This window comes from Vulpes lagopus, chromosome 5, assembly GCF_018345385.1.
Source record: "Vulpes lagopus strain Blue_001 chromosome 5, ASM1834538v1, whole genome shotgun sequence".
Lineage (NCBI taxonomy): Eukaryota > Metazoa > Chordata > Mammalia > Carnivora > Canidae > Vulpes > Vulpes lagopus.
Genome location: NC_054828.1, coordinates 67,788,385 through 67,811,188, shown reverse-complemented (window position 1 = coordinate 67,811,188; position 22,804 = coordinate 67,788,385). Strand labels below are relative to the sequence as shown.

Sequence of the window (22,804 nt, the reverse complement as noted above, 5' to 3'; positions counted from 1 at the left end):
GTGCCACGCCAGGCCCCAGATGCAGTCCCCAACTCTTGCTGACCTACAGACTTATGTTCAGTGTCAAACTCTGACAGGAATGTATATACGTTTGGTCTCTCACCCTTCTAGCCCCACATTCCAGCTCGCAAGTGTTCTCACCACCCACTCTACACATCCAAAGAGCTCGTTTGTGTACCTACATCTTGCTCCATAACCCTCCCACAGGCCGCCAGCCCCCTGTAACCACCTCCTGCTTAAAAAGGCCAACTAGTTATATGGAGAACAGGTTATGGAGGAGGACAGTAACTATAACCAGACAAAACCACTAGGCTTTCTCAATTACTTTCATAATAATTGTCTATAACACTTAATAGTTTATGACACTCTTTCAAATATACACGGTCTTTATGACAGGTCCGAGGAGTGCAGGAAAGGGAGCCAAAGCTCAGAGAGGCCAGGAAGAGGTGAAACAAATCTATGCGTCTGGGTCTTTTTTTTTTTTCTTTTTAGATTTTATTTTTAAGTAATCTCTATATTCAGCGTGGAGCCTGAAGTCACCACCCCGAGATCAAGCGTTGCATGCTCCACTGAGCCAGCCACGCGCCCCTGTGAGTCTAGGTCTTCTGATTCCAACTGATAACCCTTTTCACTCTACCACCCAGCAGAGATGCCTGCCAGCCAGTTCGCCTTATCCCTAATACCCTTGTCTTGCTCTTGATGTAGGACCCGGGAGAGAAGAGGGTGTATGAGGAATTGGCGAACAGAATGAAGATGCAGGGGGTACGTAGCGGCGGAGTGGGTGATCTGACCTAATCACTCTGTTTCAGGACTCAAACCTTTCTGGCGCTGCCAAATGTCCCTTCTGCATATGTTATTAATTATGAAGGATATTAATTTGTGAAGGATAAGGGAATTATAACTATGCGACCATGTGTATAGTTCCCGGTCCCCAAGGGAATTGGGGGCTGGGATCACCCGCTGGAACTTGTAAAATAGCCTGACTAAAATAGGGAACACTGAGTGTTTACTATGTGCCGGGTAAGGTCCGAAGCACTCTGCATGTATCAACTCATTCAATTCTCACAAGAGCCGGGGAGGCAGCTGTACTGTTCTTTAGCTCTATTTACAGAGGAGGAAATAGGCACCGGAGCTTAGGTAGCAGGCCAAGGGTCACACGGCCGGAGAGTGGCGAAGCTGTAACGCAGGCGGGCTGGCTGGCGAAGACTTGCAGGGCTTTGCCGTCATGGAATCGCAGTACACACAAGCTGAAGTCCTCCTCTGGGGTCGAAGGGAGGTTCCCACTGAAACAGTTTCTCTTGGGGGAAGGAGGAATTAGGCCTTTTCCCATCTCCATGGAAAGCATTTATCCAATAACAAGTATATTGCTCAGCCCTTGTGCCCTTCCGCAGAGTGAAAATGCAGAGACTCCTCCTTCCCCTCGTATTTATTCATATTCCAGACCCCTTCCTTTGACTTTTTTTTTTTTTTTTGCAAGCCCTGGACCAGATGCCTGCTCTGAAGATACGGAGCACACTCCTGCCTGCACTTGTGGCTTTGTCACATTCAGGAATGCCCTGGCTCGAAGCAGCTGTTTTTCACACCGAATTTCAGTGGCACACTCACACCCAGCGGGGGGAGGGGGGATACGGGAGAGAACACCTGTACTAGGGGACACACCTGCAACGTGTGGCGATTTGCTGGATGTTGCTGTGCCCAACCCAGAGCCTCGGTGGCCCGGCCAAACAGCTCGCTGTCTGCTCCTCCGGGCGCTCCCGAGTGGGATGCGATGACGACCAACGATGGCGTCACCGTGAGGTCACCGCGGGGCAGGGGCGGGGCGCGGGGAGCCTGCCGCGGCCCTCGCAGCCGCCCCTTCTCCCCCTCCACGGGCTCTCTCCCGCGCCTCCTCCCCCGGCGGCCATACAAAGCTCCGTTCTCAATCCGGGGTCTTGAAGTTTAGGCTGCGGTCCCCAGGAGAGCCGATGCGAGCCCTACCCCGGCTTTAGGCTTCGTCCAATAAAGAGCCGCGAGGCGGGGCGGCCGGCGGGCACCCAGGCGCCGGCGCCCCGGATTAGCCCCGAGCCCCGCCAATCCAGGCGCAGGGGTGGGACGGGGCAGGCGCACGGGACGGGGCTTGGCGGGACTCGATTTAAAGAGACAGAAGCTGCCGGGGCCCAAGAAGACGGTCCCCAGGACCCTCCCCCGAGTCCTTGGGACCGCCTGGGTCCCCAGAGCTGGGGAGATGGTTTGCGGTGGCTTCGCCTGCTCCAAGAATGCGCTGTGCGCTCTCAACGTGGTCTACATGGTGAGGCGGCGGGGGCGCGGGCGCGGGCGGGGGCGCGGGCGCGGGCGGGGGCGCTGCAGGGCGGAGGCGGGCGCGGAGGACCTCCGGGGGACTTCCGGCGGGAAGAGGGGTGCGCCGGGGTTCCGGGAAGATTCCCGAGGACTTCCGGCGAAGAGGGGATTCCAGGGGACTTCCGTGGGAAGAGGGGAGACTTCCGGTGATCCGAGGGGGTGTGTGGGTGGGGGGTGAGCTGAAGACGGTGGGCCTGAGGGCCCATCCCTCCCTCCCTCCCGTGAGGGTTTCTCCCAAAATAGAAGCGATGGGGGAAGCCAAAGGCCCCGTGTTTATATTCTTAGGCTCTACTATCCCTGCTGCCCCCCATCGCAGCCACGCCGACCGGTGGGCGCATACACCTCCTCCCCGTAGTTCACACACACCCCGATCTCAAGAACCCCCGTGTGACTTTCGGCCGCGCTGCGCGCTGGGGTTCTCTGGAGATGTAACCCGCTCTGCTTCCTGCAGCTGGTGGGCTTGTTGCTCATTGGAGTGGCTGCTTGGGGGAAGGGCCTGGGCCTGGTGTCCAGCATCCACATCATCGGAGGAGTCATTGCCGTGGGGGTCTTCCTTCTTCTCATCGCCGTGGCTGGACTGGTGGGTGCTGTCAACCATCACCAAGTCCTGCTCTTCTTTGTATCCTGACCTTAAGTGATGGGGGACCTGGGCCCCCAGGGGGGTCCGAATTGGCTAGAAATGTTCTAGGAAGTGTGGACTTTAGGGACAGGTCTCCCTGCCCTGCCCTTTACCACACTTCATGAAACAAGAGCTGAGGATTTCGTTTTCAACAAGCATGGCTATGTAAGTGCTATGAACGGGTGAGATCAGGTGGTTATTATGGGTGCAACATAAAGGAATCTAGGATCCCTTTTTCCCGTAACTCTTCCTCTCAGTACATGATCATCCTTGGTTTGGTCTTCATCTTCCAGTTTGGAATCTCTTGTTCATGTCTGGCTATTAACCGAAGCAAACAGGTAAGTGGATGCCCTCTCAAGTACTTTTCTCTATCCTCCCAACTCCCTCCTTTTAGTCTGTACCTTTTAGTGGGCCTACTACTTCCAGAACCCAAGGTGGGTTTGTATCATTTTCTGCATGATACTTTGTTTCTGAGGGATGTAGACTGCCTTTGCTGGGATAGGGAAATGAGGCACTTTAACTGAGGTCAGGATGTAGGGGCATTCTTAAGGTTAGCAGCATCCAGTAATTTCCCTCTATTTTCCAGACAGATGTCATCAATGCTTCTTGGTGGGTCATGAGCAACAACACCAGGGATGAACTGGAAAGAAGTTTTGATTGTTGTGGCTTGTTCAACCTTACAACCCTGTATCAACAGGATTATGCTTTCTGCACTGCAGTGAGTTGGTGCAGAGGCGGGGCAGGGGCAGGAGAGCAGGAAAGCTAGTTAAGGACAGTGCCAAATTGGCAGATTTAAGAGTCTGAATGTGCTTGACTTCTCTAGCAGCTCTCTTGCATTGGAGCTGTGTGTTGGTAGGGGAAGGGGGGGGGATACAAAGGTTAAAGAATTAGTGAAGTTGAGATTTCAGTCTGTAGGATGCTAATAAGAAATGAGAAAATAATTTCCGGGGCCCTTCACCATAGGTGTTGGAATAGGGCAGCCTGACAACTCTGCATCCTCCAAACACACTTTTTTTTCCCTTAGATCTGCAAGAGCCGGAGCTCCACATGCCAGATGTGTGGAGAAAAGTTCCTCAAGCATTCAGATGAAGCACTGAAAATCCTGGGGGGTGTTGGACTCTTCTTTAGCTTTACAGAGGTAATGTTCTTCAGTTCTCTCATATATACCCTTTCTCTGTCTTAGCTCCAGAGATTCAGAATCACTGATAATCTCTTTCCCTTTGTTTTTTTTACAGATTCTTGGTGTTTGGCTAGCAATGAGATTTCGGAATCAGAAGGATCCTCGAGCTAACCCCAGTGCCTTTCTATGAGACTCTGGACCCTTCTGACTTTTGCTCTCTGTTCTCCCTAAGCTTTTCTTCCTCCCTTAGGGAAAACTTAGGGTCTGTAGCCCTTTTTGTTTGAGAAAAAGGAAAGGCCCTTTGCCACACATCCCAAAATGATGGAACACCCAGGCTGTGTGCCTTGACATGTTTAGTGGGAACAAGATCGTAAGGAATAAAGAACTTCCTCCCTGTCTCCCTAAGTGGATATGGGAAGCTCCTGGGAGTGCATGAAGTGGGATGGGGTTGGAGTCCTTCCTGGCTCTGTTTCCCTTTTCCCTTCCACATGCTAGACCAACTCGGTACATTGTGGCCTGGCTCCAAGGGTAAATCAGGGACGGAATCAGGGAAAAAAACCCCACCAAGAACTCTTTCTTACAATAAGAAGACCCAGTTTGGGGAAGTTCAGTAAATATAAAAATAAAAGCCATTTAAGCTCCGTATTCAAAGAAGCAACTTAAGTGCCTTTTCTTCTCTTGCCAGTTGAGGGGCTCCAATTGCCTACATAGGCCCTAGGACCTAGGGAGAATTTTTTCAGATTCTACGAATGATTTTTCCAAGTCCCCAAATGGCAATACCCATCAGAGGAAGAAACATTAAAAAAAAAAAAAAAAAAAAGACCATATTTCTTTGTTTTGTTTTGTTTTTCCTGTATAAAAAAGATCCCAATATCAAGATAGAAAGGGGAGAACAAGGGACATACCCCTTGGTGTATGAAAATGGGGAGGAGGGGGCAGGAGAAGGATAAGCCTCAAAAGGAGAGGTGGAAAGGGAATGTCATTAAGGCAGCAAAATATTCTCTGTAAAAAGTGGGAGTTGTTTCCACAGCCTCAGAGATGAAGGCCAAGACTGCCTTCTTAGTTTGGGGAGCTCTCCACTCAAGTGTTCAAAGGAAGAGAAAAGACAGCTTCTCTCTTCTTGCTACTGTTGCAGCCGTTCCACTGCTCACTCTGGGTTACCTTCTGCCTTTTGTAGATAAGAGTGCTGCAGGGCTCGGAAGGCAGAGATTCGCTTGTGTGGGTTAAAAGTCAGCATCTCCTGAGAAGGGGAGACAAAGATCAAAAGGTCATGAAGACAAAACAAAAAAAAAAAGAAAAAGACTTCTGCTCATCCCCAACAATACCTAGGATGGGCTATTTTCTACATTTTCTACATCCTCTTTGTGGATGGCCTATTCATTGGCGCCAGTAAAAACTAGCCCATCCACCAACCAAGTCTTAGTAACCTCAATGCTGGTGCTCGGTCTTCCACCCCATCCTCAGCCTGTGCCCGTGCCCATGCCCAGTACCAGCAGCAGCTGTGCTCCAGACTCCTCCATCTCAGGTACCACTGTCTGTACTGGACGGGGCCCTCTAGGGGAAAAGGCTCCTCGGGGCAGAGACACATCTCGGGGCCAGTCATCCTCTGGGGGCAGCCCGATCAGGCTATGGGGAACAGGAGAGCTCTGGTCAAAAGGGTCTTTCTCTAGCCCACATCTCCAGGGGCAGAGCCAACTGCCATGTGGGGCTCAGCAGAAAGAAGATTTGGAATGGAAAGTTTTTTTTTTTCTCCCCTCATGCTGGTCACTTACTCAAAGATTTTGCCTAACTGGTCAGCTTCAGAGTTTCCACAGAAGAGAGGCCTAAGGTGGGAAAACCACAGTTAGCAGTCATGTCCAAAGATACAGTAGTGGAATAATTACTGATAGGTAATGGCTCAAAACAGAGAGTGTGGGGGAATACAGGGATGTGAAGTTCCTAACTTTAGGACATTTCAGAGTTTCTGGTTAGGGACAGAACAGTCAACAATACTTAAGTGAAAGAATGGGCAGGAAATGGATGTGATTTATGACTAAGAGATTTGGTTTGGGAAACTCAAAATAGTTCAGGATGCTTGGGTCCCATACTTGCGACGAAACATCTCTGCGAAGATACAGCCGACACTCCACATGTCCACGGGTGTTGCATATGTAGACTGCAGAAGAACTTCTGGAGCACGATACCAGAGTGTAACAACCTAATAGGAATAAGAAAAGTGGATGAAGACCCCATGGGTTACCATGAACCATAACTGGTTGACTAAAGTCACAAAGCGCCTGACTTCTCAACTGCTATGGTCAACCCCTCTCCTACTCCCCTCTTGCTACTGACCACAGGCGTAAGTGCCATCTGGTAGCTGTAGATTCTGGCCAGACCAAAATCAGCCAGCTTGACTGTCCCACCACTGGTCACCAGAATGTTCTCGGGCTTCAGGTCTCGGTGAACGATGCAGTTGGCATGAAGGAAATCTAGGCCTCTTAGAAACTGGCGCATCAGGTCCTGGTTTAGAAGGGGGAAGAACAGAGGACCTGGAAACTAGGCACCATACCTGAAATCACAGCAGGTTCTGCCACAAAGGTCTCAATCTACTCCTCAGCATCCACCCACCCTACTCACCTTGATGGTCTCCACTGGCAAGCCCGGTGGGGGTGCCTTGTCCAGGTACGTTCTCAGGTCTTGGTCCACGTGCTCAAACACCAGGGTCACTTTGGTCTCCCGGTCGGTTCGGGCAGTGGCGCAGACGTCCATCAGCCTGGCCAGAGCAAATGGTCATTCACTAATCAATCCCTCTGGACCCGACGCGGCCTTTCCCATTTCCCCAGAACCCCCACCTACAAGTTGTCTTTTCCTCTTTACTACCCACTCCCCACCCTCCACCTTCTCACCGGACAACGTTGGGATGCTCAAAAGCCTCCAGCCGCCTCAGCAATGCCACTTCACGAACTGTGCTGATGGGAAGGCCCCCTCCGGCACCTCCTCCATTAGGGACTCTAACGCTCTTGAGGGCCACGAAGTGGCCGCTGTGCGGATCACGGGCCTTGTACACCGTTCCATAGGCACCAACCCCAATCTCAGCCACTGGCTCGTACCGAGGAGTAGCCATTCTCGGATCAGAGAAGACCCTACAATCACAAAAGCCTCCTGCCACCGAAAATCCCTCAAGAGTTCAGGTGGTATGAGCCTGCCGCAACGAGGTGACTCCCCCACAAGGCATCACAAAGACCCCCCTCCACCACCCACCCCGTCCCTCTCCCCAGTTCCGTGAGGCTGGCTCCTCAGCTGACACAATGGCTCTAACCCCAACCCCGCCAGCCACGTGAAGCCCTAAAAGAAAGAATTCCTCTTCCTCGGGGACGGGCCGTCGCGTCCCGCACTGGGCAGACCGCACACGACACACCCCCTGCATCGAAGGCTCGACATCCGTCCCTAACGTTACATCCCAGCTGACCACAAAGGAACGAGTTGCGCGGGCCGCACTTCCCGCCCTCGAGCGACCCTCCCGTAACCTGCCCGCGTAGGCAGACGCGAGGGCGACAGCGGTCCCGTCCCCGGGAAGGCGCCACGCTCACCTCACTCGGCGCCGGGTGCTGCGGGGGCGGCCCGTTATCGGGGCCCCGGAGCCAGAGCCTGCGGCGCCATACACAGGAGCTCTGTCCGGGGCAGCTGGACGGTCCGGGCCCGACCATAGACAGGCCGCAAGCTAGAGCGGCCCCCGCACCCCCACCCTCACCATGTGACCAGCTGCCAAAGAGGCGCGCGGGAACTGGCGGGGCGGGGCGAAAGCCGGACGTTCGGGCCACGTGATGAGCCGCGCGTGCGCAGAGGGGCGGCCAGGGCGGCCTCGGCCGGGAAGGGGGCGGGAGGGGAGAGGGGCGGAGGGGCGACGGCGGCCACGTGATCTGTTGCTATCACACGTGACCGCCCGACTCCGCTCGGAGGAGCAGAGGTGTGGCTACGCGGCGGGGCACGTGACCGACTGCCAGACCCGGCGGGGGGGCGGGGAGACGGGGGAGGGTGGAGTCCAGGGCGGTGCCATGGCAACCCGGGCCACCCGGCTCCCCCGCCGAGCTGCAGGCCGCGCCTGAGCGCTTCTGGCGCTCGCTCCACGCTCCGCGCCTCTGTGCGCGGCGGTCAGGGAGCGGGAGACGAGGCGGGGGCGGGACGGGCGCTGGAGCCTTTCGGCCTCACTGCCGCGGGGAGACCTGGTCTCGTTTGTGTCTTTGTTTCATTCATTCGCTCATTCAACAAATTTTTACCGAGTGCTCGCTTCCTGTGTGCATGCGGGTTTTTTTTTTCCCGGTGTCTCAGTCGGTGGCCCTTTAAAGGAGCGATGGGGCTGTCTGGAAAGACGTAGCCCCCGGTAGGGACAATACCCATCTCAGGGCACAACCAGCACTAAAGGACTGACGGAAGGCACACTAATGCAGTGACCCAACCGGAGGAGTGTCAAGGTGATGCCCTCCCCTCTTCCCAACTTCCACCTCTTCCAGGGAGCGTTAAAATAAGACGGTGCTTTCTGGCGGAGAAATTATCAATGAGCAAGAGACAGGAACACTTAACCTGCAAGGTTCTTTGCAACAGGGAGAGGCAATGATATGTGCGTTTGTGTATGTGTATTTTACACATTGTGTACAGATTGACAGATACAGGAGTGAGCGTGTGCAGGGAGGTTACCTCCACCACCACCTTGGACCTCGGCACTGCATGAGAATGATTTGTGCTCTTCCACAAACCCTGTGACTCCTTGTTTGGGGTCGTTCTGCTTCCCTCTTTCCCCCGGTGCGAGCTTTCTTAGTCCTTGCTCCCGCCCAGAACACAGACTTTTCCAAATTGCTTCTGCTCACAGACACTTAGGTCGACAATAGACAGGTTCCTCTGACTTTCCTTATTTCCTAGCCCTTTAGGGGAATGGGAATAAGGAGGGAAGAGATCAGTATCTCGTTCGGGACAACCTGTCTAAAATCCGAAAGCATTTCATGACTCTATTTGCCACTCCTTCCACCTTAACTTCTATTCTCCTTAACCATCTAGTGGAGGTTGTAAGAGCTCAGGCTCGAGATGACTATAAACCACGTTCTAGGACAAAATGGAATACAAGTCAGTACAGATTCGCCCTCTTTGCATTCTGATAAGTTGTAGCTGTGGGCCCTGCTGGCAAGGGCAGCTGGAACACTAGAAAGAAAAACCTCAAGGTCTACACTGGCAAAGGGGCTTCTGAGGTCGCTGTTTTATTGGCTCTCTTGCAGGGACTGGTTGGTTTATAAGCCTTCTGGCAGGCAAAGTGTCTGAGTCTGTCAAGCAGGGTCCCCTTCAGCTCCACTTTCCGCAGCCCACTGTCTTTGGAATAGAAGTCCTCCTCTGTGTTGTTTCCTTGGGTTCCAGCCCCCTTTCTGATTCATTCATCCATCCACCCAAAATATTTGAATACTCATAAAAGCATTACTCTCCTTAATCACTTTTATTGAGGAGACTTAGTTTGGCAGTCTATCCCTGGTTCCACACCCTCCCTCTCCTGTTAATTACTCTTTCACTAATTAATTTTTTTCCAGTGTGTTTGACCCAAAGGGCTCCTCTGGAATCCCTTTTCCCTCAGCGTTGGAAAGGGAGGATATAACGGTAAGGCAGAAATAATGTGATGAGGGGCTAGAACTGGTTCTCAGGGTCAAGACCTCCATAAAAGCAAAACCAGAGAGCTGTGTGTGTGTGTGTGTGTGTGTGAGTCACTTCAGTGCAGTGTGGTGGGGCAGGAGAGTACCAGGCAAGACACTCATCCCCGTAGCAGTCTTGTCTCCCTTGCTCTCACTTCCCTCACACGTTACAATTACACACTTCTGTTTTTCACACAATCCGATTACATGCCTTACACACATCTGTTTTCCAGTGTCCCACGCCGTGCACACTTGTCGGTCTTTTGTATAAAGTGTTTATTGCTTGAGTCCATGTCTTACCTTCCTCACACCTCAGACCCCTGCATAGCTCTTTTGCACACTCCCATGTGGCACCAGCTTGTCCCCCCCGTGCATCTGTGTCTTTGACCGCTCACCTTCCATCCTCACCGGCTCCCCACCCCCGCCCCACACCTATTCTCCCACCGGGTGCACACCCCCCTTCCTTGGCCACTCCCCTCCCCCCGCCCTCCCCGGCTCGCACACTCGCCCCCGCCCCCGGGGACACCTGCTCGTGCGGGGCAGGGCGGGGATGCGCAGCCGCGGCCCCTGCTCCTCGCCCGCTCCCCGCCCCGCCCCTCCCTCCATCCCTCACCGGCTCCCCGGCGCCCGCCCCGCCCGCCCGCCGCTCCGGGGGGGTCTCCGCCGCCGCCGCCGCCGGAAGGAGCCGCCATTTGCCACCGCCGAGCGCACGGGCCGAGCCGAGCCGGAGCCGGGAAGCCGCGCGGGCCTGCGCCCAGCAGCACGGCGATGGGGGGCGGCCCCGCCGCAGGAGGCCCGGGGCGCGTCACCCCCGGGGCCCGGCCCGCGCCGGACCCGGACCCGTGGGGCGCGGCCCCGTGAGCCCCCCGCCCCCTGCCCGGGCCATGGCTGCCCGCCCCGCCGCCCCCGGGCCGCCAGCCGCCGAGCCCCGGCCGCGGCCGCAGTGAACGGAGACCCCGGCCGCGCTCGGCCCTCCGGCGCGCGCCCCTTCCCGGCCGGGCGCCTCCCTTCCCCCCGCCGCCCCCCGCCCCCGCCCCCGGCGCCCGGACGATGCTCAAGTCCCGGCTCCGCATGTTCCTGAACGAGCTGAAGCTGCTGGTGCTGACGGGCGGGGGGCGGCCCCGGGCCGAGCCGCAGCCCCGGGGGGGCGGGGGGGGCGGGGGGGGCGGCTGCGGCTGGGCGCCCTTCGCCGGCTGCTCGGCCCGGGACGGCGACGGCGACGGCGACGAAGAGGAGTACTACGGGTCGGAGCCGCGGGCCCGGGGCCTGGCCGGCGACAAGGAGCCGCGGGCCGGACCCCCGCCGCCGCCCGCGCCGCCGCCGCCGCCGCCCCCGGGCGCGCTGGACGCCCTGTCGCTCAGCAGCAGCCTGGACAGCGGGCTGCGGACCCCCCAGTGCCGGATCTGCTTCCAGGGCCCCGAGCAGGTGAGGCCCGGGCGCGGGGCCGCGGGGGGGGCGCACCTGGGCGCACCTGGGGCGGGGGGCGGGGGGCGGGGGGCGGGGCCGGGGAGGCGGGGCGGGCCCGGCCGGGCCCGGCACCTGGCGCGGTGGGGGACGGGCCGGGGCTCGCCGGAGCGCACGCGGGCGGGTCGCGGGGGGCGGGGCTTCGTCCCGCGGGGGCTTCGGATCCCGTCGCCCACGGACCGAGACCGCCCGCCTTCTGCCGCGCTGCCCCCGCGCGGGGCCTCCCCTCAGGTGGCCGGGGAGCCCCTGCCCCCCGGAAGGCAGGGCCGAGCTGGCGCCCTTGCCTCGCTCAGTGTTTCTCTCCGTGGGGCACTTTTCCTCACTTCCCGTTCCGTAACTTTCCGTCTCATTCCAGAGAGTACTCTTTGTTTAAATGTTATGGACAAAGTTGTCCCGCCATAGTGCTGGGGGGGGCGGGGGTGTACCTGTATCGTGCGAAATCATTCCTCGATTAAAGGGGAACACCCTCCGTCCCCACGCCCAGGATCTCTCCCCCTTTTTGCTACTTGGAGACTGCGGACAATAACCCATCCCGGTCTGCACCACATCTGTGAAATAGTTGGTAGCGATGGGAGGGAGGAGGAAGGCATGGCTCAGAAGCTCTGACCCTCCTGCCCCTCCAGATACCAAGGGGTGGCCTTCCATTTGGGAAGCCTTAGAGAGCATCTTCCCCAAATTTTAGGAAAGGAGGAGACCCAGTCCTCCCCCCACCCCACCTCATTTCTTTTTATCCTTTGTCTGTTTGGTCAGGGAAGTTTACCTTGAGCTCTTTTTTCTTTTTTGCTGCGGCCTTAGCCTCTTGCCCTATTTTGGGTGAAAGTCCTGAGTTTTTGTTTTTGTTTTTTAAAAAAAAAAAAAAAACGTTGGACAATGACCTGGAGAGGTTTCCCTCTCTTGGAGCCGGGCGGTGACAGCTGACAGGGACCCTCCTCACTCTTCCTCCAGGGGGAGCTCCTGAGCCCCTGCCGCTGCGACGGCTCAGTGCGCTGCACACACCAGCCCTGCCTCATCCGCTGGATCAGCGAGAGGGGCTCCTGGAGCTGTGAGCTCTGCTACTTCAAGTACCAGGTCCTGGCGATCAGCACCAAGAACCCGCTGCAGGTGAGGTACAGGGAGAGAACTTCCAGACCTGGGCAAAGGCAGCAGTCAGATTCAGGGACTCTCCAGGGAGCCCATCATCCAGTTAATCTTTCCTCAAAGTTACCCTCCCCACCATTACCACAGGCTGCCTGCCTGTAAATCTTCCCTTCCTTCGTGTATTCACATTTATTGGGTGCCACCTGTATTTCAGGCACTGTTCTAGGCACTGAGACAGTAAAAAAGCAGATGATAATATGATGGTGATGATGATGATGGTAGCAAACGTAGTATTTTCTATGTGTTACACTTTTGGTGTATAATAACTGACTTAATTTTTGTAATAATCCTATTAGCTATGTGCCATTATTATCTTCATTTTAAAGATGAGGACATTGATGCACAAAGAAGCGTAAAAACTTGCCCAAAGTTACTCAGCCCATAAGTGATGGAGTTTGGATTTGGAATTCAAACCTAGATGGTCTGGGTTCAGAGCACTTGCCTGATCCTGCCTTTCTAAAACAGGACAGACAAATGGTCTCAAACAATGTGAAAGTGCTCTATTAAAAAAAAGGGTGGGGGGGGGACCTCTCTACTAGGTTTGATCAGGACATAGAGGAGACAGATTGCTAATTTTGCCTGAAGGGTTTCAGGAAGGCTCTGGATGGAGCATCTTCCTCTTTAGGGCCACTCATCAGCTGGCCCTCCTTCTCTTTCTATGACCTTTTGGAGCTCTTTCTCCCACACAGTGGCAGGCCATCTCCCTGACGGTCATTGAGAAGGTCCAGATTGCAGCCATAGTTCTGGGCTCTCTCTTCCTCGTTGCCAGCATCTCCTGGCTCATCTGGTCCTCACTCAGCCCTTCAGCCAAGTGGCAACGGCAGGATCTGCTCTTTCAGATCTGCTACGGCATGTATGGCTTCATGGATGTTGTCTGCATAGGTAAGGGCACCTCTCTCCCCCTTACTTGCTAAGCATTTTCCTCCAACTCACACAAACCTTCCCTGCCCATTCTCTCAGCTCCATAGTCACATTTTCTACCATTTGGGAGCCTGTAGGGCTATCTTGATGCCCCTCCCTTCCCTGCTTCTTCGGGGCCTTTGCATACCCTAGCTCCTCACTCTGGAGAAGTACTCACTTAAGTACCTCCAGCCTAGGTCTGGGCAGCAGGTGACTCTGGATTTCTTATCCCTTTTGCTCAGGCCTCATCGTCCACGAAGGCTCCTCTGTCTACCGCATCTTCAAGCGCTGGCAGGCAGTGAACCAGCAATGGAAGGTCCTGAATTATGACAAGACCAAGGACATAGGAGGAGATGCAGGGGGAGGGACAGCAGGGAAGCCGGGCCCCAGGACCTCACGGACGGGCCCCCCTTCTGGGGCCACCAGCCGCCCTCCGGCTGCCCGGCGCATGCGGACGCTCTTGCCTCAGCGCTGTGGTTACACAATCCTGCACCTCCTTGGACAGCTGCGGCCACCAGATGCCCGTTCCAGTTCCCATTCTGGCCGAGAGGTTGTCATGAGGGTCACCACGGTGTGAAACTGAATTCCAGGAGCAGGGATCTTGAGTCGATGCGTTGGCCAGAAATATGCTGTCATGGCTGCTGGAGGTACCACCAGGACAAGGTGTTTGGGGCACCCTGCCCCTGCCACTGAGGATCTCTGTGGGCAGCCTCAAGCTGGAGACATTGTCTGGCCTCTACTACCCATTGGGTAGAGACACCTGGATGACATTCCAGCCCCCGCCGATAGCTCCTCACACTCATCCTGGGGCAGTCAGTGGGCAGGTGGGGAGAACATCTTTTCTTCCCTAGAGAACCGTCCTTACCTCAGCTCCTAGCGCCTCCAGCCCCCCAGCTCCACCATGGTGACTTGGTGAAGGGGGACCAATGCCAGAAGAAAGGGGTTGTAGACCCTCCATTCCCCACCCCATGGCCACAGGGCAGCTGGCAATAAGACTAGTATACATTGACCTCCCGTTCCCTGCATGAGGGCGGGGGGGGGGGGGGCACCTCCCCCTGCTCCACCCCCCATTGCATGGGTGGAGGGCATAAAGAATCATTTATATGCACGTGGAGACTCCTTTCTCATCTGGGGCTTTTCTGGAGGGTTGGGAGGTGGGGGGAGGTTTCTCTGCAGAGGTTGCAAATCCCAAATGCAGCAGTGGGTTCTGAGTTGGAGGTGTAACTCCCACTTGCTGGCGAATAATTCACATTGGCTGCTAGGTGGCAGTGCTCAGAGGTATCTAAGGGGTGGACCTGCCACCTGCAAGTTGTGTGATTTAGAAAGAAAAAGATCTCTCCGCCGCCAGTGGTTTTCCTGTCTACCTCATAGGGTTGGAATGAGGATAAATGAGGGACAGGTTGAATGCCATTGCAAAGAAAATTAGTGAGAGCGTAAAAAGATTTCTAGACTAGTTGATGGTCCATTTATTTCAAATAGTAGCTGGTTAACAAATTCCAGAATGTGTTTTTTCATCTGGAGTTGCACAGAGCCTTGGAAAATTTGTGTTGAGTGTCATTATAGATATGGAAATATGAGGGGAAATGGATATTGCAAATGTGAAGGATGGTGGTTATTTGCAAAAATGAGAGCTCCTCCAACCCCCACCCCCAACACTGGGGGTTGGGGGGGAGGATGGAACAATCCTTCATGCTCTGGGGTTCTTGTGGGTTCTAGTCGTCCTTCCCAGGTAATGTGCTCCCCCAGGGAAGTGGTGTGAAATGAATTTGGACTCATTTGGAGTGAGACAGACAGAATGTCCCAATGTTATGAATCTCCAACCCCAGCTTAAGCTGCTCCTATGGCAGTTGAGGGCCACAGGTCTGATCCTGTGCCCCAGCTTAGTGGTATTAACTGGAAGGTATTGTGCTTGGAGGCAGCAGTGTAGAGGGCTGTTCATAGAGCAAGGGTTTGGGAAGGACTGGTTAAAATGTGGGTCAGCCTGAGGCCTGCTCCCTTTCTCCTGAGGCCTCGGGGCTGTGTATTATATGAATGATGGTGTCTTTTAAGTGAACTATTCATCAGCAATTAAAATAATTACTTCATACATTGTTAAGTCAGATCCAGATGCCTTTCCTATTATCGGTCATTTTCTCAGGAAGGTTCTGCTCTGCCTCCTCTCTGGGGACGTTTTGGGGAAATGCTTCTCTGCTAAAGGTCACACATCCTTGTCCTAGAAATGGTCCTCCCCCTCCTCTAAAAGGGGGTCTTGGCTGCTGTCCATGGTGCTGGCACCCAGACTCGCCTGGAAATGTTCACATTGAAGCAAGACTCGGGTTTGAATCACCTGGAAGTATTGAAGTGTATCCCCTCTAACCTCTGAGGAGATCAAAGAGAGGGGGTAGAGGCCAAGCGCCCCATTTTTTTTTTCCAGTGAGAGATTGTTTCCCCAGAGAGACAACCCTCCACATTCTCCACTTGGGAAGACTGAAGGGCTAGACTTTCCTGTTTCACTATTCACAAAATAGAGTGTAGGGGCCAGAAGGGAGACAGCAAATCATAGTGACCACCAGTATCTGTTCTGGCAAATAGGACAGGTAGGTCTGACATGGTTGGGGTTTCTTGTGCCAACCCTGGACTGTCCCTCATGATGGCCCTCCATGGAAGCTTAGACATACCGAAGAACATACATACACAAATACACCCTCTCCACTTTGGGTCCTAAAACTAGGCCAAGCAAGAGCCAAGCGAGACGGTAATGTTTCCCTCCCTTTCAGTACCACTGGAGGTCTCGCTTCATATGGGGGTTGGGACCAGCAATCAGTATGGTCCCCTCTCATTCCCTTTTTCCAACTTAAAGAGATTCTTGTTTGGGAAAGAGGTCACGGAACTGCTGCTTGAGGATGAAGATGGAGACTTCACACTGCCTCCTCCTCCCCCACCATCCTGGCCCCCTCAAGTGAGCAGTCCTACTTGCTCAGTGAGGAATGTGGGTGTACAGAATTCTCATCACTGATTCCAGGGGAAAGGGTGTGAGACGAAGCTGGGCTTTATTCTCCCTCAAAGCTCAGATCTGTCAAAAATCAGGTCACTTAGGTTCAAGTTAAGCTTAGTGATAGGGGAGTGGGGGTGGACCCAGAATCCAGTAGAAGAGTGGAGGGGTGGAGCAGTAAAGGCACACAGACCTTCGTGTCTGCACAAGGCCTTGGGTATACTGTGCCCCTCTGTAGCTCTTACAAAAATAGATACCCTCAGAAGGCCTGGTGGCAAACAGTGTCTGTGGTCAGGGAGCCACGTCTAGGGCAGGGGGCCAGGATGGTGGGGGAGGAGGAGGCAGTGTGAAGTCTCCATCTTCATCCAGCTAATTGGCATGGAGAGGAGCAGGAGGCAGGGGGGCAAGTCCTGACATGGGGAGGGTAATCTGGGCTGGAGAGGGGTTGCAGGGAGTGTGTCGAGAGATTTATTTGTATGGAAGATGAGTTAATCTATATACATCACAAGGGGAGAACTGTGGCCAGCCCCTTGGGGGGCCAGAGAATGCTGACTCAAGGGAAACAGAAGCTCCCTCTGCCCTCCCTTCTCCTGCCTCAGTGCCCCAGGGCTTCTGGCCACCCCCACACTCGGCTTTCATCCTGTCTGTCTGACTTCACTTCTGTGCATGTATCCCTGTCTTTCTCGGAAGGAAATTACCTTGGAGCAACTTTTCCAGAGAGGGCAGATATCCTTTGGTCCTGGCAATCCAGGTTCCCAAAGCACTTCCACCAAAGTCAGTTGTCTCTGGCCATCTCTGCAAATCCCTAGCTCCCCAACCTGTTTTTACAGCCTAGCCCTTGGAGTTACTTTTCACCACCACCCCCTTAATCTCTTACAGGGAGCCAGACTCTGGCTGTTCCCAGTACAGATAGAAACGTGTTGGGTTTGTGATGCAAACCACTCTCCCAGGTGTCTAGACCTCCCATTGTTACAGACATCACTCAAAGTAGGGATTAGGGTGAGGATTCCTCCAGAATTTGTAGGAAGTAGAAGTGGAAGAGAAGTCAGTCAAAAGTCAAGGATGGAACATTTGATTCTTTTATTTCAAAACTATGAATATTAAAAAATTCCATATATAAAAGGAAGGCATAAGTACACATAAGCCCAAAGATGTCTCTGCCTGGGCACTAAGTGGTGGGACAAGCCAACCTCTTAGTGACCAAAGAGTCAAGGAGTTTCAAAACATCATAACATCATGAACATGATGTTCATAACATCACAAACCAGGTGAGGGCAGACTCACTTTGCTAGGGGCAAGATGATGAAGGAGGAGAGTAGATAGGGCCTGGCAAGCCACGTATTCCTTCTGCCACATGGTCCAGATTCAATCGGAGAACCTGTATGGCATCACCCAGTCGGGGGTAGGCCTTGGCAGGGGTTATAAAGACCGAATAAGGTCTCCTTCTTCCTCTCAAAGAGCTTACATGCAAGGAGAGAAATCAACCCAGTGCAGACCAGACGCACACTTACTTAGCTCAGGTGGTGATAAGTGCTTACCCAACAACCCCAAAAGGGAAGCCCCAAAAGGGCTTAAAAGTTAAAAAAAAAAAGTTAGTTAAAAGTTAGTTAAAATCTGAGTTGGCCCTTGCCGGATGCCTGTGATATGGCCAGGAGAAAGGCTGAGCAGGCTGAGGGACCATGGTTTTCCCAGGGCTTGATGGGTCAGGCCAATGCATACTTCACACGTTGGTCAGGGCTGCCTCGACCAGTTTGCTATGGTCCTTCTAAGCAGTCTGGTCAAATAGACAGGTCTTGGGGGAATACCTATCTCTTGGTCTTGTGCCTAATAAATCCCTCCAATGAGGGGAAGGGTGACTACGGTAGCTTCTTCCTACGGGACTATCTGTCCACAAACTGTAGGTTGATGCTCCTCTCGGGTACCAAGACAGTCCGGGTCATCGGCCTGATCGGGGCAGCACCTGGCTCAGGCTGCACCTCAAAGTGGGTCAGGATCTGGAAAGGGAAGAAGAAGGCTATCACTACGGGAGGGGGGTCTGGGATGGTAGGTTTGATTGGTGAAGGGTATAATTAGCTTTAGGTTGGTTGATATTGAAATGGTACCTGTGGTCACTAGAGAATTTCTTAAGGGATCATGGCAGGGGGAAGAAAGTCCAAATACCCTTGCTCACCCTCAAGACTTAAAACTGGATTGCTATATTTCAGAGGACTAGGTTTATCAATTCATAAATTTTGCTATACTTGTCAGAAGAACTCACTTGTTAGAGGGTTAGGATCTCTCATGTCTGTGGAAGGTATGTCTAGGTCACTCACCTGAGCCAAAGCCATTTGCAGCTCAAGCTCTGCCAGGCGTCTCCCCATGCAGCTGCGCTTTCCAAAGCCAAAGGGAAGAGAGGCAAATGGGTGGGGGGCTGTACCTTCCCCCAGCCATCGAGCTGGACGAAAAGAATTTGGCTCTGGGAACTGGGCAGGATCCCTTGAAGTGGCATAATGACACAGTGTGACCAGTGTCTGGGAGGGAAGGAACATAAACATGTCAGTTTGGACCCACAGATGGGGGGGGGTTGGCAATGAAGAAGAGGATATATGGATTGGAGCAAAGGCAGGCTCTGGCTGGTGATGGGGAAGTTTTCTGGGGCTACTTTTTTTAATTTTATTTTATTTATTTATTTATTTTTTTAATAAATTTTTTTTTTAATTTTTCATTTATTTATGATAGTCACAGAGAGAGAGAGAGGCAGAGACACAGGCTCCATGCACCGGGAGCCTGATGTGGGATTCGAGAAGCAGGCTCCATGCACCGGGAGCCTGATGTGGGATTCGATCCCGGGTCTCCAGGATCGCGCCCTGGGCCAAAGGCAGGCGCCAAACCGCTGCGCCACCCAGGGATCCCACTTTTTTTTTATTTTAAAGACTTTATTTATTTATTCATAAGAGGCACAGAGAGAGAGAGAGGCAGAGACACAGGCAGAGGGAGAAGCAGGTTCCATGTTGGGACCCCAATGTGGGACTCGATCCTGGGTCTCCAGGATCACACCCTGGGCTGAAGGTGGCACTAAACTGCTGAGCCATCGGGGCTGCCCTCTGGGGCTACTTTTGGAATGATTTCTCTACTGCCCCATTACCTCCGAGAGAGAGAGAGAGAGAGAGAGAGAGAGAGAGAGAGAGAGAGGCATTCAGGCCAGAGGGAGGGGGAAGGGCTTATATGGAGTGTAGGAGAGGATGGGGCCCAAGATAGTGAGGGATGGCTTAACCAAAAGGCCCATTTGCTCTACTCACATTTTTGGGGATAATATAGTCACCCACACGAATGTCTTTCTCTGGGACACGGGAATTTCCAGGTACCACAGGGTACAGTCTGGATTGCAGAAACAGCAAGGTGAGGCTGGGGTCTATAGCCTCTGTCTTGTCCCCAAGCCCCCTATGTACAAAGCCATTCTTGGCCAGGAGCAGATCATCATTTTCCTGTGCTCCCTCTCCTAGCTCCCATTCATTCACTGCTTCCCCAGCCCTTCCCAACATTCTCTTTAGCTCCCCCTCTCCTGTCCCCTCACCTCAGCACCTCCTTGACCACTGCCTTCAGCAGAGGCAGCTGGGATAGAGCCGCAGCTGAGGGGTGGGCACTGGAGCCAGGGCCCAGGGCAGCTGTGATCTCAGAGTGGAGCGCAGTCTGCACGTCTGGGTGCCGAGCGAGTTCATACAGCGCCCAGGAGAGCGTGTTGGATACCTGCGAGGGCAGTTGAGAGCCTCAGGGGTGCTGAGGGTGCAGACCCAGTGCAAGGAGCAGGATGGGAGGTAGCCCGGAGCCCAGGAGTGTTAAGCAAGCTAGCTGGAGGGCCACGGGGCACCCCCGCGGCAGCTAGGGGGCCTCTGGGGCCGGGGAGGCTACGCCCTGGAAGTGGGGCTCCCACCGTGGAGAGGAACCTCACCGTGTCCACGCCAGCCAGTAGCAGCTCCGTCACGTTGCCCAGGATGGACGGGGCAGGCAGCTCTTCCCGGAGCAGGAAGTAGGTCAGGTGTGCCCCAGATCCCACATCCTCCGCGGCCTTCCCCTGGCTCCTCAAGGCTACCTCGGCCTCCCGCCTCTCCACGTGCTGCTGGGCTGGGGGGGAGAGGGGACAGGGGTGCCTGGCAGTCCCGAGCCGCTTCAGTCCCCCGTCCCGCTTCTACTCCGGGCCTTACCAAATGCAAACATCTGGTCCCAGTCTCGGCAGAGGCGGCCCCAGGGCCCGGGCACCAGGCGGTGAAGCCAGCCGGGCATCGCCATGGTCAGCAGCGTGGACACAAACACGGACCCCACGGCGCGGATGAAGGCGTCGGTGTCGGGGGGCACTTGGGCCTCCAGGCAGCCCAGGCGGGAACCCAGGAGCACGGCGGCTGTGCCTGGGCGGGAGGGGGCGCTGTCAGGGCGCGGGGAGACGGCGCGGGCGCCTCCGACGCCGGCCCGGTCCCGGGACCCACCTTCTAGTCCAAACTTGTAGAACTCTGCGGCCACGTCCCGAACCAGGGCGGGCGGCCCGGCGCCGCGGCCCCGCTGCTGCCGCAGGCGCCGCACAAGGTCGCGGACCACGTCGGCCAGGGGCGCGGCGTAGCGGGCGGCGGCTCGAGGCCGGAGGAGCAGCGGGGCCAGGAGGCTGCGGAGCCTCTGCCATTCCTCGCCTTCCCTGCGGGTGCGGACGCGGTGTGTGGGCGCGGGGAGGCTGGGGCTGTCGGGCTGGGGCGGCCCCCTGCGGCACCGAGCCCCGCTCCCGCCTGTGCCTGCTCCCATCCCCCTTCCTCGTTGCTCCTCTCCTGGCCCGGGGGCTGGCTCCTGGGTAACCGCTGTCACGGACTCTCACATCCCATCTGGGTCCTGGTGCCTTCCCCTCGGCGGACCTCCCGGATTCTGGACCCCCGCGAGGAGGAGATGGGCCGGGGACAAAGGCGGGGCTCTTCCCAGGCGGGTGGGAAGCCCAGTTCGCGGGACGGGCGGGGAAGGCCGACCTCCCTCCGCACCCCATGCCCGACGTCTCCAGACCAGCCCCAGGCGAGGGCGCGGGGCGGTTGGGCTGCGCGGCCAGCGAGGACTCACGCGGTGAGCAGCCCGCAAGCCCGCTGGCGGTGGCGACGGTGCTCTGCCCAGGGCGAGAAGCTGCAGCGCTCCGGCCGGGGCCCCTCCTGTCGCAAGAGCTGTTCGACGAGGGCAGGGGCCGCCACGTACACGGTGCGCACCTTCCCGAAGCTGGCCAACCACACCGGCCCGAAGCGCGCAACGCCCTGCACCTAGGAGAGCGGGCACAGCGGGCGCTGGAGACCGCGCGGGGACTTCCAGCCTCGGCGGCCAGCGCCAACCGAGCCCGCTGGGCTCCCAGCTAGTACGTGACCCTAACCTGCAACCCTCTCCTCCTCTTCTTTCCCCCACTTCCTATCCCCAGAAGCTCAACAGTGACGGGCAAAACGGAGGAACTTGGCACAAGGCAGACACTCAGGACCTCTCCTAGGTCACCTGGGCTGAGCCGAGGTGAAGAAATCCCTGAAGGCTCCCGGCGTGGAGTGGCTCAGAACCACCCCCCAGGGATCGAAGAGGAGAGCCTGTGGCTTTAAGTCGGCCTGCGGGAAAGGCACCCTGTGTCCTGCCTCCCGTGCACTTGTTCTGGACCCACCTGCCCGACTTCGGCCCTTTTGAGCGCACTCTTCTGCTGGGTGTGGGGGGTGGACTCCCCGCGTCTGGAACTGCCGCCCGCAGCCCCAACTTCCCTAATACCTGGGCATCTGTTCTCGCTGGCCCTCCTCCTCCGCTCTGCACTAGCCTGTGCTTTCTGGTGTTGTCAAAGCCTGTTTCCCCAGCATTCATTCCCAGAAACATTCCCCCACTACCTGCAGCTCATGTAGCCGCGACAGACCGCCCTTGCAGAAAAGTTCAGCAAGGAAGACGGGTGTGGAGGGGCCTGGGATGTCCGCCAAGCTGCGGGGTGCTGAGTCGGAGCCTCTGGAGCCCAGTGAGGAGCCCAGCTTGGGAGCCCAGTGGATGCGATGGAACACTCTGGAGGCGAGCTTGAGGGCCTGGGTCATGGCTTGGTTTGGGAAAGCCACAGAGGAGAGCACTTCTCCAGAGCATCTTGCTTGCTTGCCTGAACCCCTATTTAACCTTTGGGCAAGGTACTGGTGACGCCCCCTCTTTATGTTCCTCAGCCAATCCCCTCTCCCGAGTGGTCGAGCTGGGGATCAGCACCCAGGCACAGTAGGCGGGGCTGGGTTGCCTGGCAGCTCTCCTGGGTTTCATGTTGCAATGACCCTCTTGTAAAGGGAGGTCTGCCTTAGTTTCCCCTTCTGCACTGGTGCCCTCGTCCAGCAGCCTAAAGATCTCTTCCTGGTAAAGGCTCTTTGGTGAAGTTCAGGATTACTAAAGTACAGTCAGTCCCTGATATTCCCACTTCCCTAGGGAGCCAGGCCCTCTTGGGACCATCCTCAGGAATTCCCCATCCTTCAGCCGCATCGGGCAGGGAAGAGCCACAGCTGTAGCATCTCCATATTTTTGGCTTATGGGGCTGCACCTTCTTTGTAGGCAAGAACTTCCTGGCACTACCCCCATCTCCCCCCCATCCCCTCCTATACCTAACACTGAGCAGA

At 55.6% G+C, this 22,804-nt stretch overlaps 4 protein-coding genes across 6 annotated transcripts; 2 read left to right on the top strand and 2 right to left on the bottom strand.

The window, feature by feature from the left end:
* Positions 1-1,979: 1,979 nt before the first annotated feature.
* TSPAN31 (tetraspanin 31) lies at positions 1,980-4,721 on the top strand. 3 transcript variants are annotated; one of them, XM_041754627.1, is made up of 6 exons: positions 1,980-2,287; positions 2,789-2,917; positions 3,250-3,294; positions 3,543-3,674; positions 3,981-4,094; positions 4,192-4,721. In XM_041754627.1, exons 1-6 carry the CDS (start codon positions 2,225-2,227, stop codon positions 4,264-4,266), a joined length of 558 nt encoding a protein of 185 aa, XP_041610561.1. In that variant the 5' UTR covers positions 1,980-2,224; the 3' UTR covers positions 4,267-4,721. The 3 variants fall into 3 exon arrangements, with proteins under 3 accessions (XP_041610561.1, XP_041610560.1, XP_041610562.1); XM_041754626.1 differs by having other exon boundaries at positions 2,789-2,956; positions 3,214-3,294; XM_041754628.1 differs by lacking the exon at positions 2,789-2,917.
* A 182-nt stretch (positions 4,722-4,903) lies between these two features.
* CDK4 (cyclin dependent kinase 4) lies at positions 4,904-7,845 on the bottom strand. The gene is made up of 8 exons (XM_041754625.1): positions 7,646-7,845; positions 6,962-7,198; positions 6,693-6,828; positions 6,408-6,575; positions 6,164-6,273; positions 5,849-5,899; positions 5,567-5,702; positions 4,904-5,316 (listed from the first exon to the last, which is right to left on the bottom strand). The coding sequence occupies exons 2-8, from the start codon at positions 7,177-7,179 to the stop codon at positions 5,224-5,226; spliced, it is 912 nt and encodes a 303-aa protein (XP_041610559.1). The 5' UTR covers positions 7,180-7,198; positions 7,646-7,845; the 3' UTR covers positions 4,904-5,223.
* A 2,558-nt stretch (positions 7,846-10,403) lies between these two features.
* Positions 10,404-15,311, top strand: MARCHF9 (membrane associated ring-CH-type finger 9). The gene is made up of 4 exons (XM_041754623.1): positions 10,404-11,149; positions 12,134-12,289; positions 13,015-13,207; positions 13,468-15,311. Exons 1-4 carry the CDS (start codon positions 10,775-10,777, stop codon positions 13,800-13,802), a joined length of 1,059 nt encoding a protein of 352 aa, XP_041610557.1. The 5' UTR covers positions 10,404-10,774; the 3' UTR covers positions 13,803-15,311.
* A 1,948-nt stretch (positions 15,312-17,259) lies between these two features.
* Positions 17,260-22,246, bottom strand: LOC121491053 (25-hydroxyvitamin D-1 alpha hydroxylase, mitochondrial). Its single transcript, XM_041755424.1, has 9 exons — positions 22,052-22,246; positions 21,267-21,457; positions 20,657-20,859; positions 20,378-20,578; positions 20,125-20,297; positions 19,750-19,922; positions 19,475-19,553; positions 18,509-18,706; positions 17,260-18,190 (listed from the first exon to the last, which is right to left on the bottom strand). The coding sequence occupies exons 1-9, from the start codon at positions 22,244-22,246 to the stop codon at positions 18,077-18,079; spliced, it is 1,527 nt and encodes a 508-aa protein (XP_041611358.1). The 3' UTR covers positions 17,260-18,076.
* Between the last annotated feature and the right edge of the window lie 558 nt (positions 22,247-22,804).

What these genes read in the sequence shown, in the direction of transcription:
- LOC121491053 (XM_041755424.1), bottom strand. Translation starts at nt 22,246, where the DNA reads ATGACCCAGGCCCTCAAGCTCGCCTCCAGAGTGTTCCATCGCATCCAC. An exon ending in GCTTGCGGGCTGCTCACCGC is followed by an intron (nt 20,860 to 21,266) that starts GTGAGTCCTCGC and finishes CCGCACCCGCAG; the next exon opens with GGAAGGCGAGGAATGGCAGA. An exon ending in GGACCAGATGTTTGCATTTG is followed by an intron (nt 20,298 to 20,377) that starts GTAAGGCCCGGA and finishes TCTCCCCCCCAG; the next exon opens with CCCAGCAGCACGTGGAGAGG.
- MARCHF9 (XM_041754623.1), top strand. Translation starts at nt 10,775, where the DNA reads ATGCTCAAGTCCCGGCTCCGCATGTTCCTGAACGAGCTGAAGCTGCTG. An exon ending in GCTTCCAGGGCCCCGAGCAG is followed by an intron (nt 11,150 to 12,133) that starts GTGAGGCCCGGG and finishes CTCTTCCTCCAG; the next exon opens with GGGGAGCTCCTGAGCCCCTG. An exon ending in GCACCAAGAACCCGCTGCAG is followed by an intron (nt 12,290 to 13,014) that starts GTGAGGTACAGG and finishes TCTCCCACACAG; the next exon opens with TGGCAGGCCATCTCCCTGAC.
- TSPAN31 (XM_041754626.1), top strand. Translation starts at nt 2,225, where the DNA reads ATGGTTTGCGGTGGCTTCGCCTGCTCCAAGAATGCGCTGTGCGCTCTC. An exon ending in CTCTCAACGTGGTCTACATG is followed by an intron (nt 2,288 to 2,788) that starts GTGAGGCGGCGG and finishes TGCTTCCTGCAG; the next exon opens with CTGGTGGGCTTGTTGCTCAT. An exon ending in CTATTAACCGAAGCAAACAG is followed by an intron (nt 3,295 to 3,542) that starts GTAAGTGGATGC and finishes TCTATTTTCCAG; the next exon opens with ACAGATGTCATCAATGCTTC.
- CDK4 (XM_041754625.1), bottom strand. Translation starts at nt 7,179, where the DNA reads ATGGCTACTCCTCGGTACGAGCCAGTGGCTGAGATTGGGGTTGGTGCC. An exon ending in GCAGAGATGTTTCGTCGCAA is followed by an intron (nt 5,900 to 6,163) that starts GTATGGGACCCA and finishes TTCCCACCTTAG; the next exon opens with GCCTCTCTTCTGTGGAAACT. An exon ending in CTGGAGCACAGCTGCTGCTG is followed by an intron (nt 5,317 to 5,566) that starts GTACTGGGCATG and finishes TCCCCTTCTCAG; the next exon opens with GAGATGCTGACTTTTAACCC.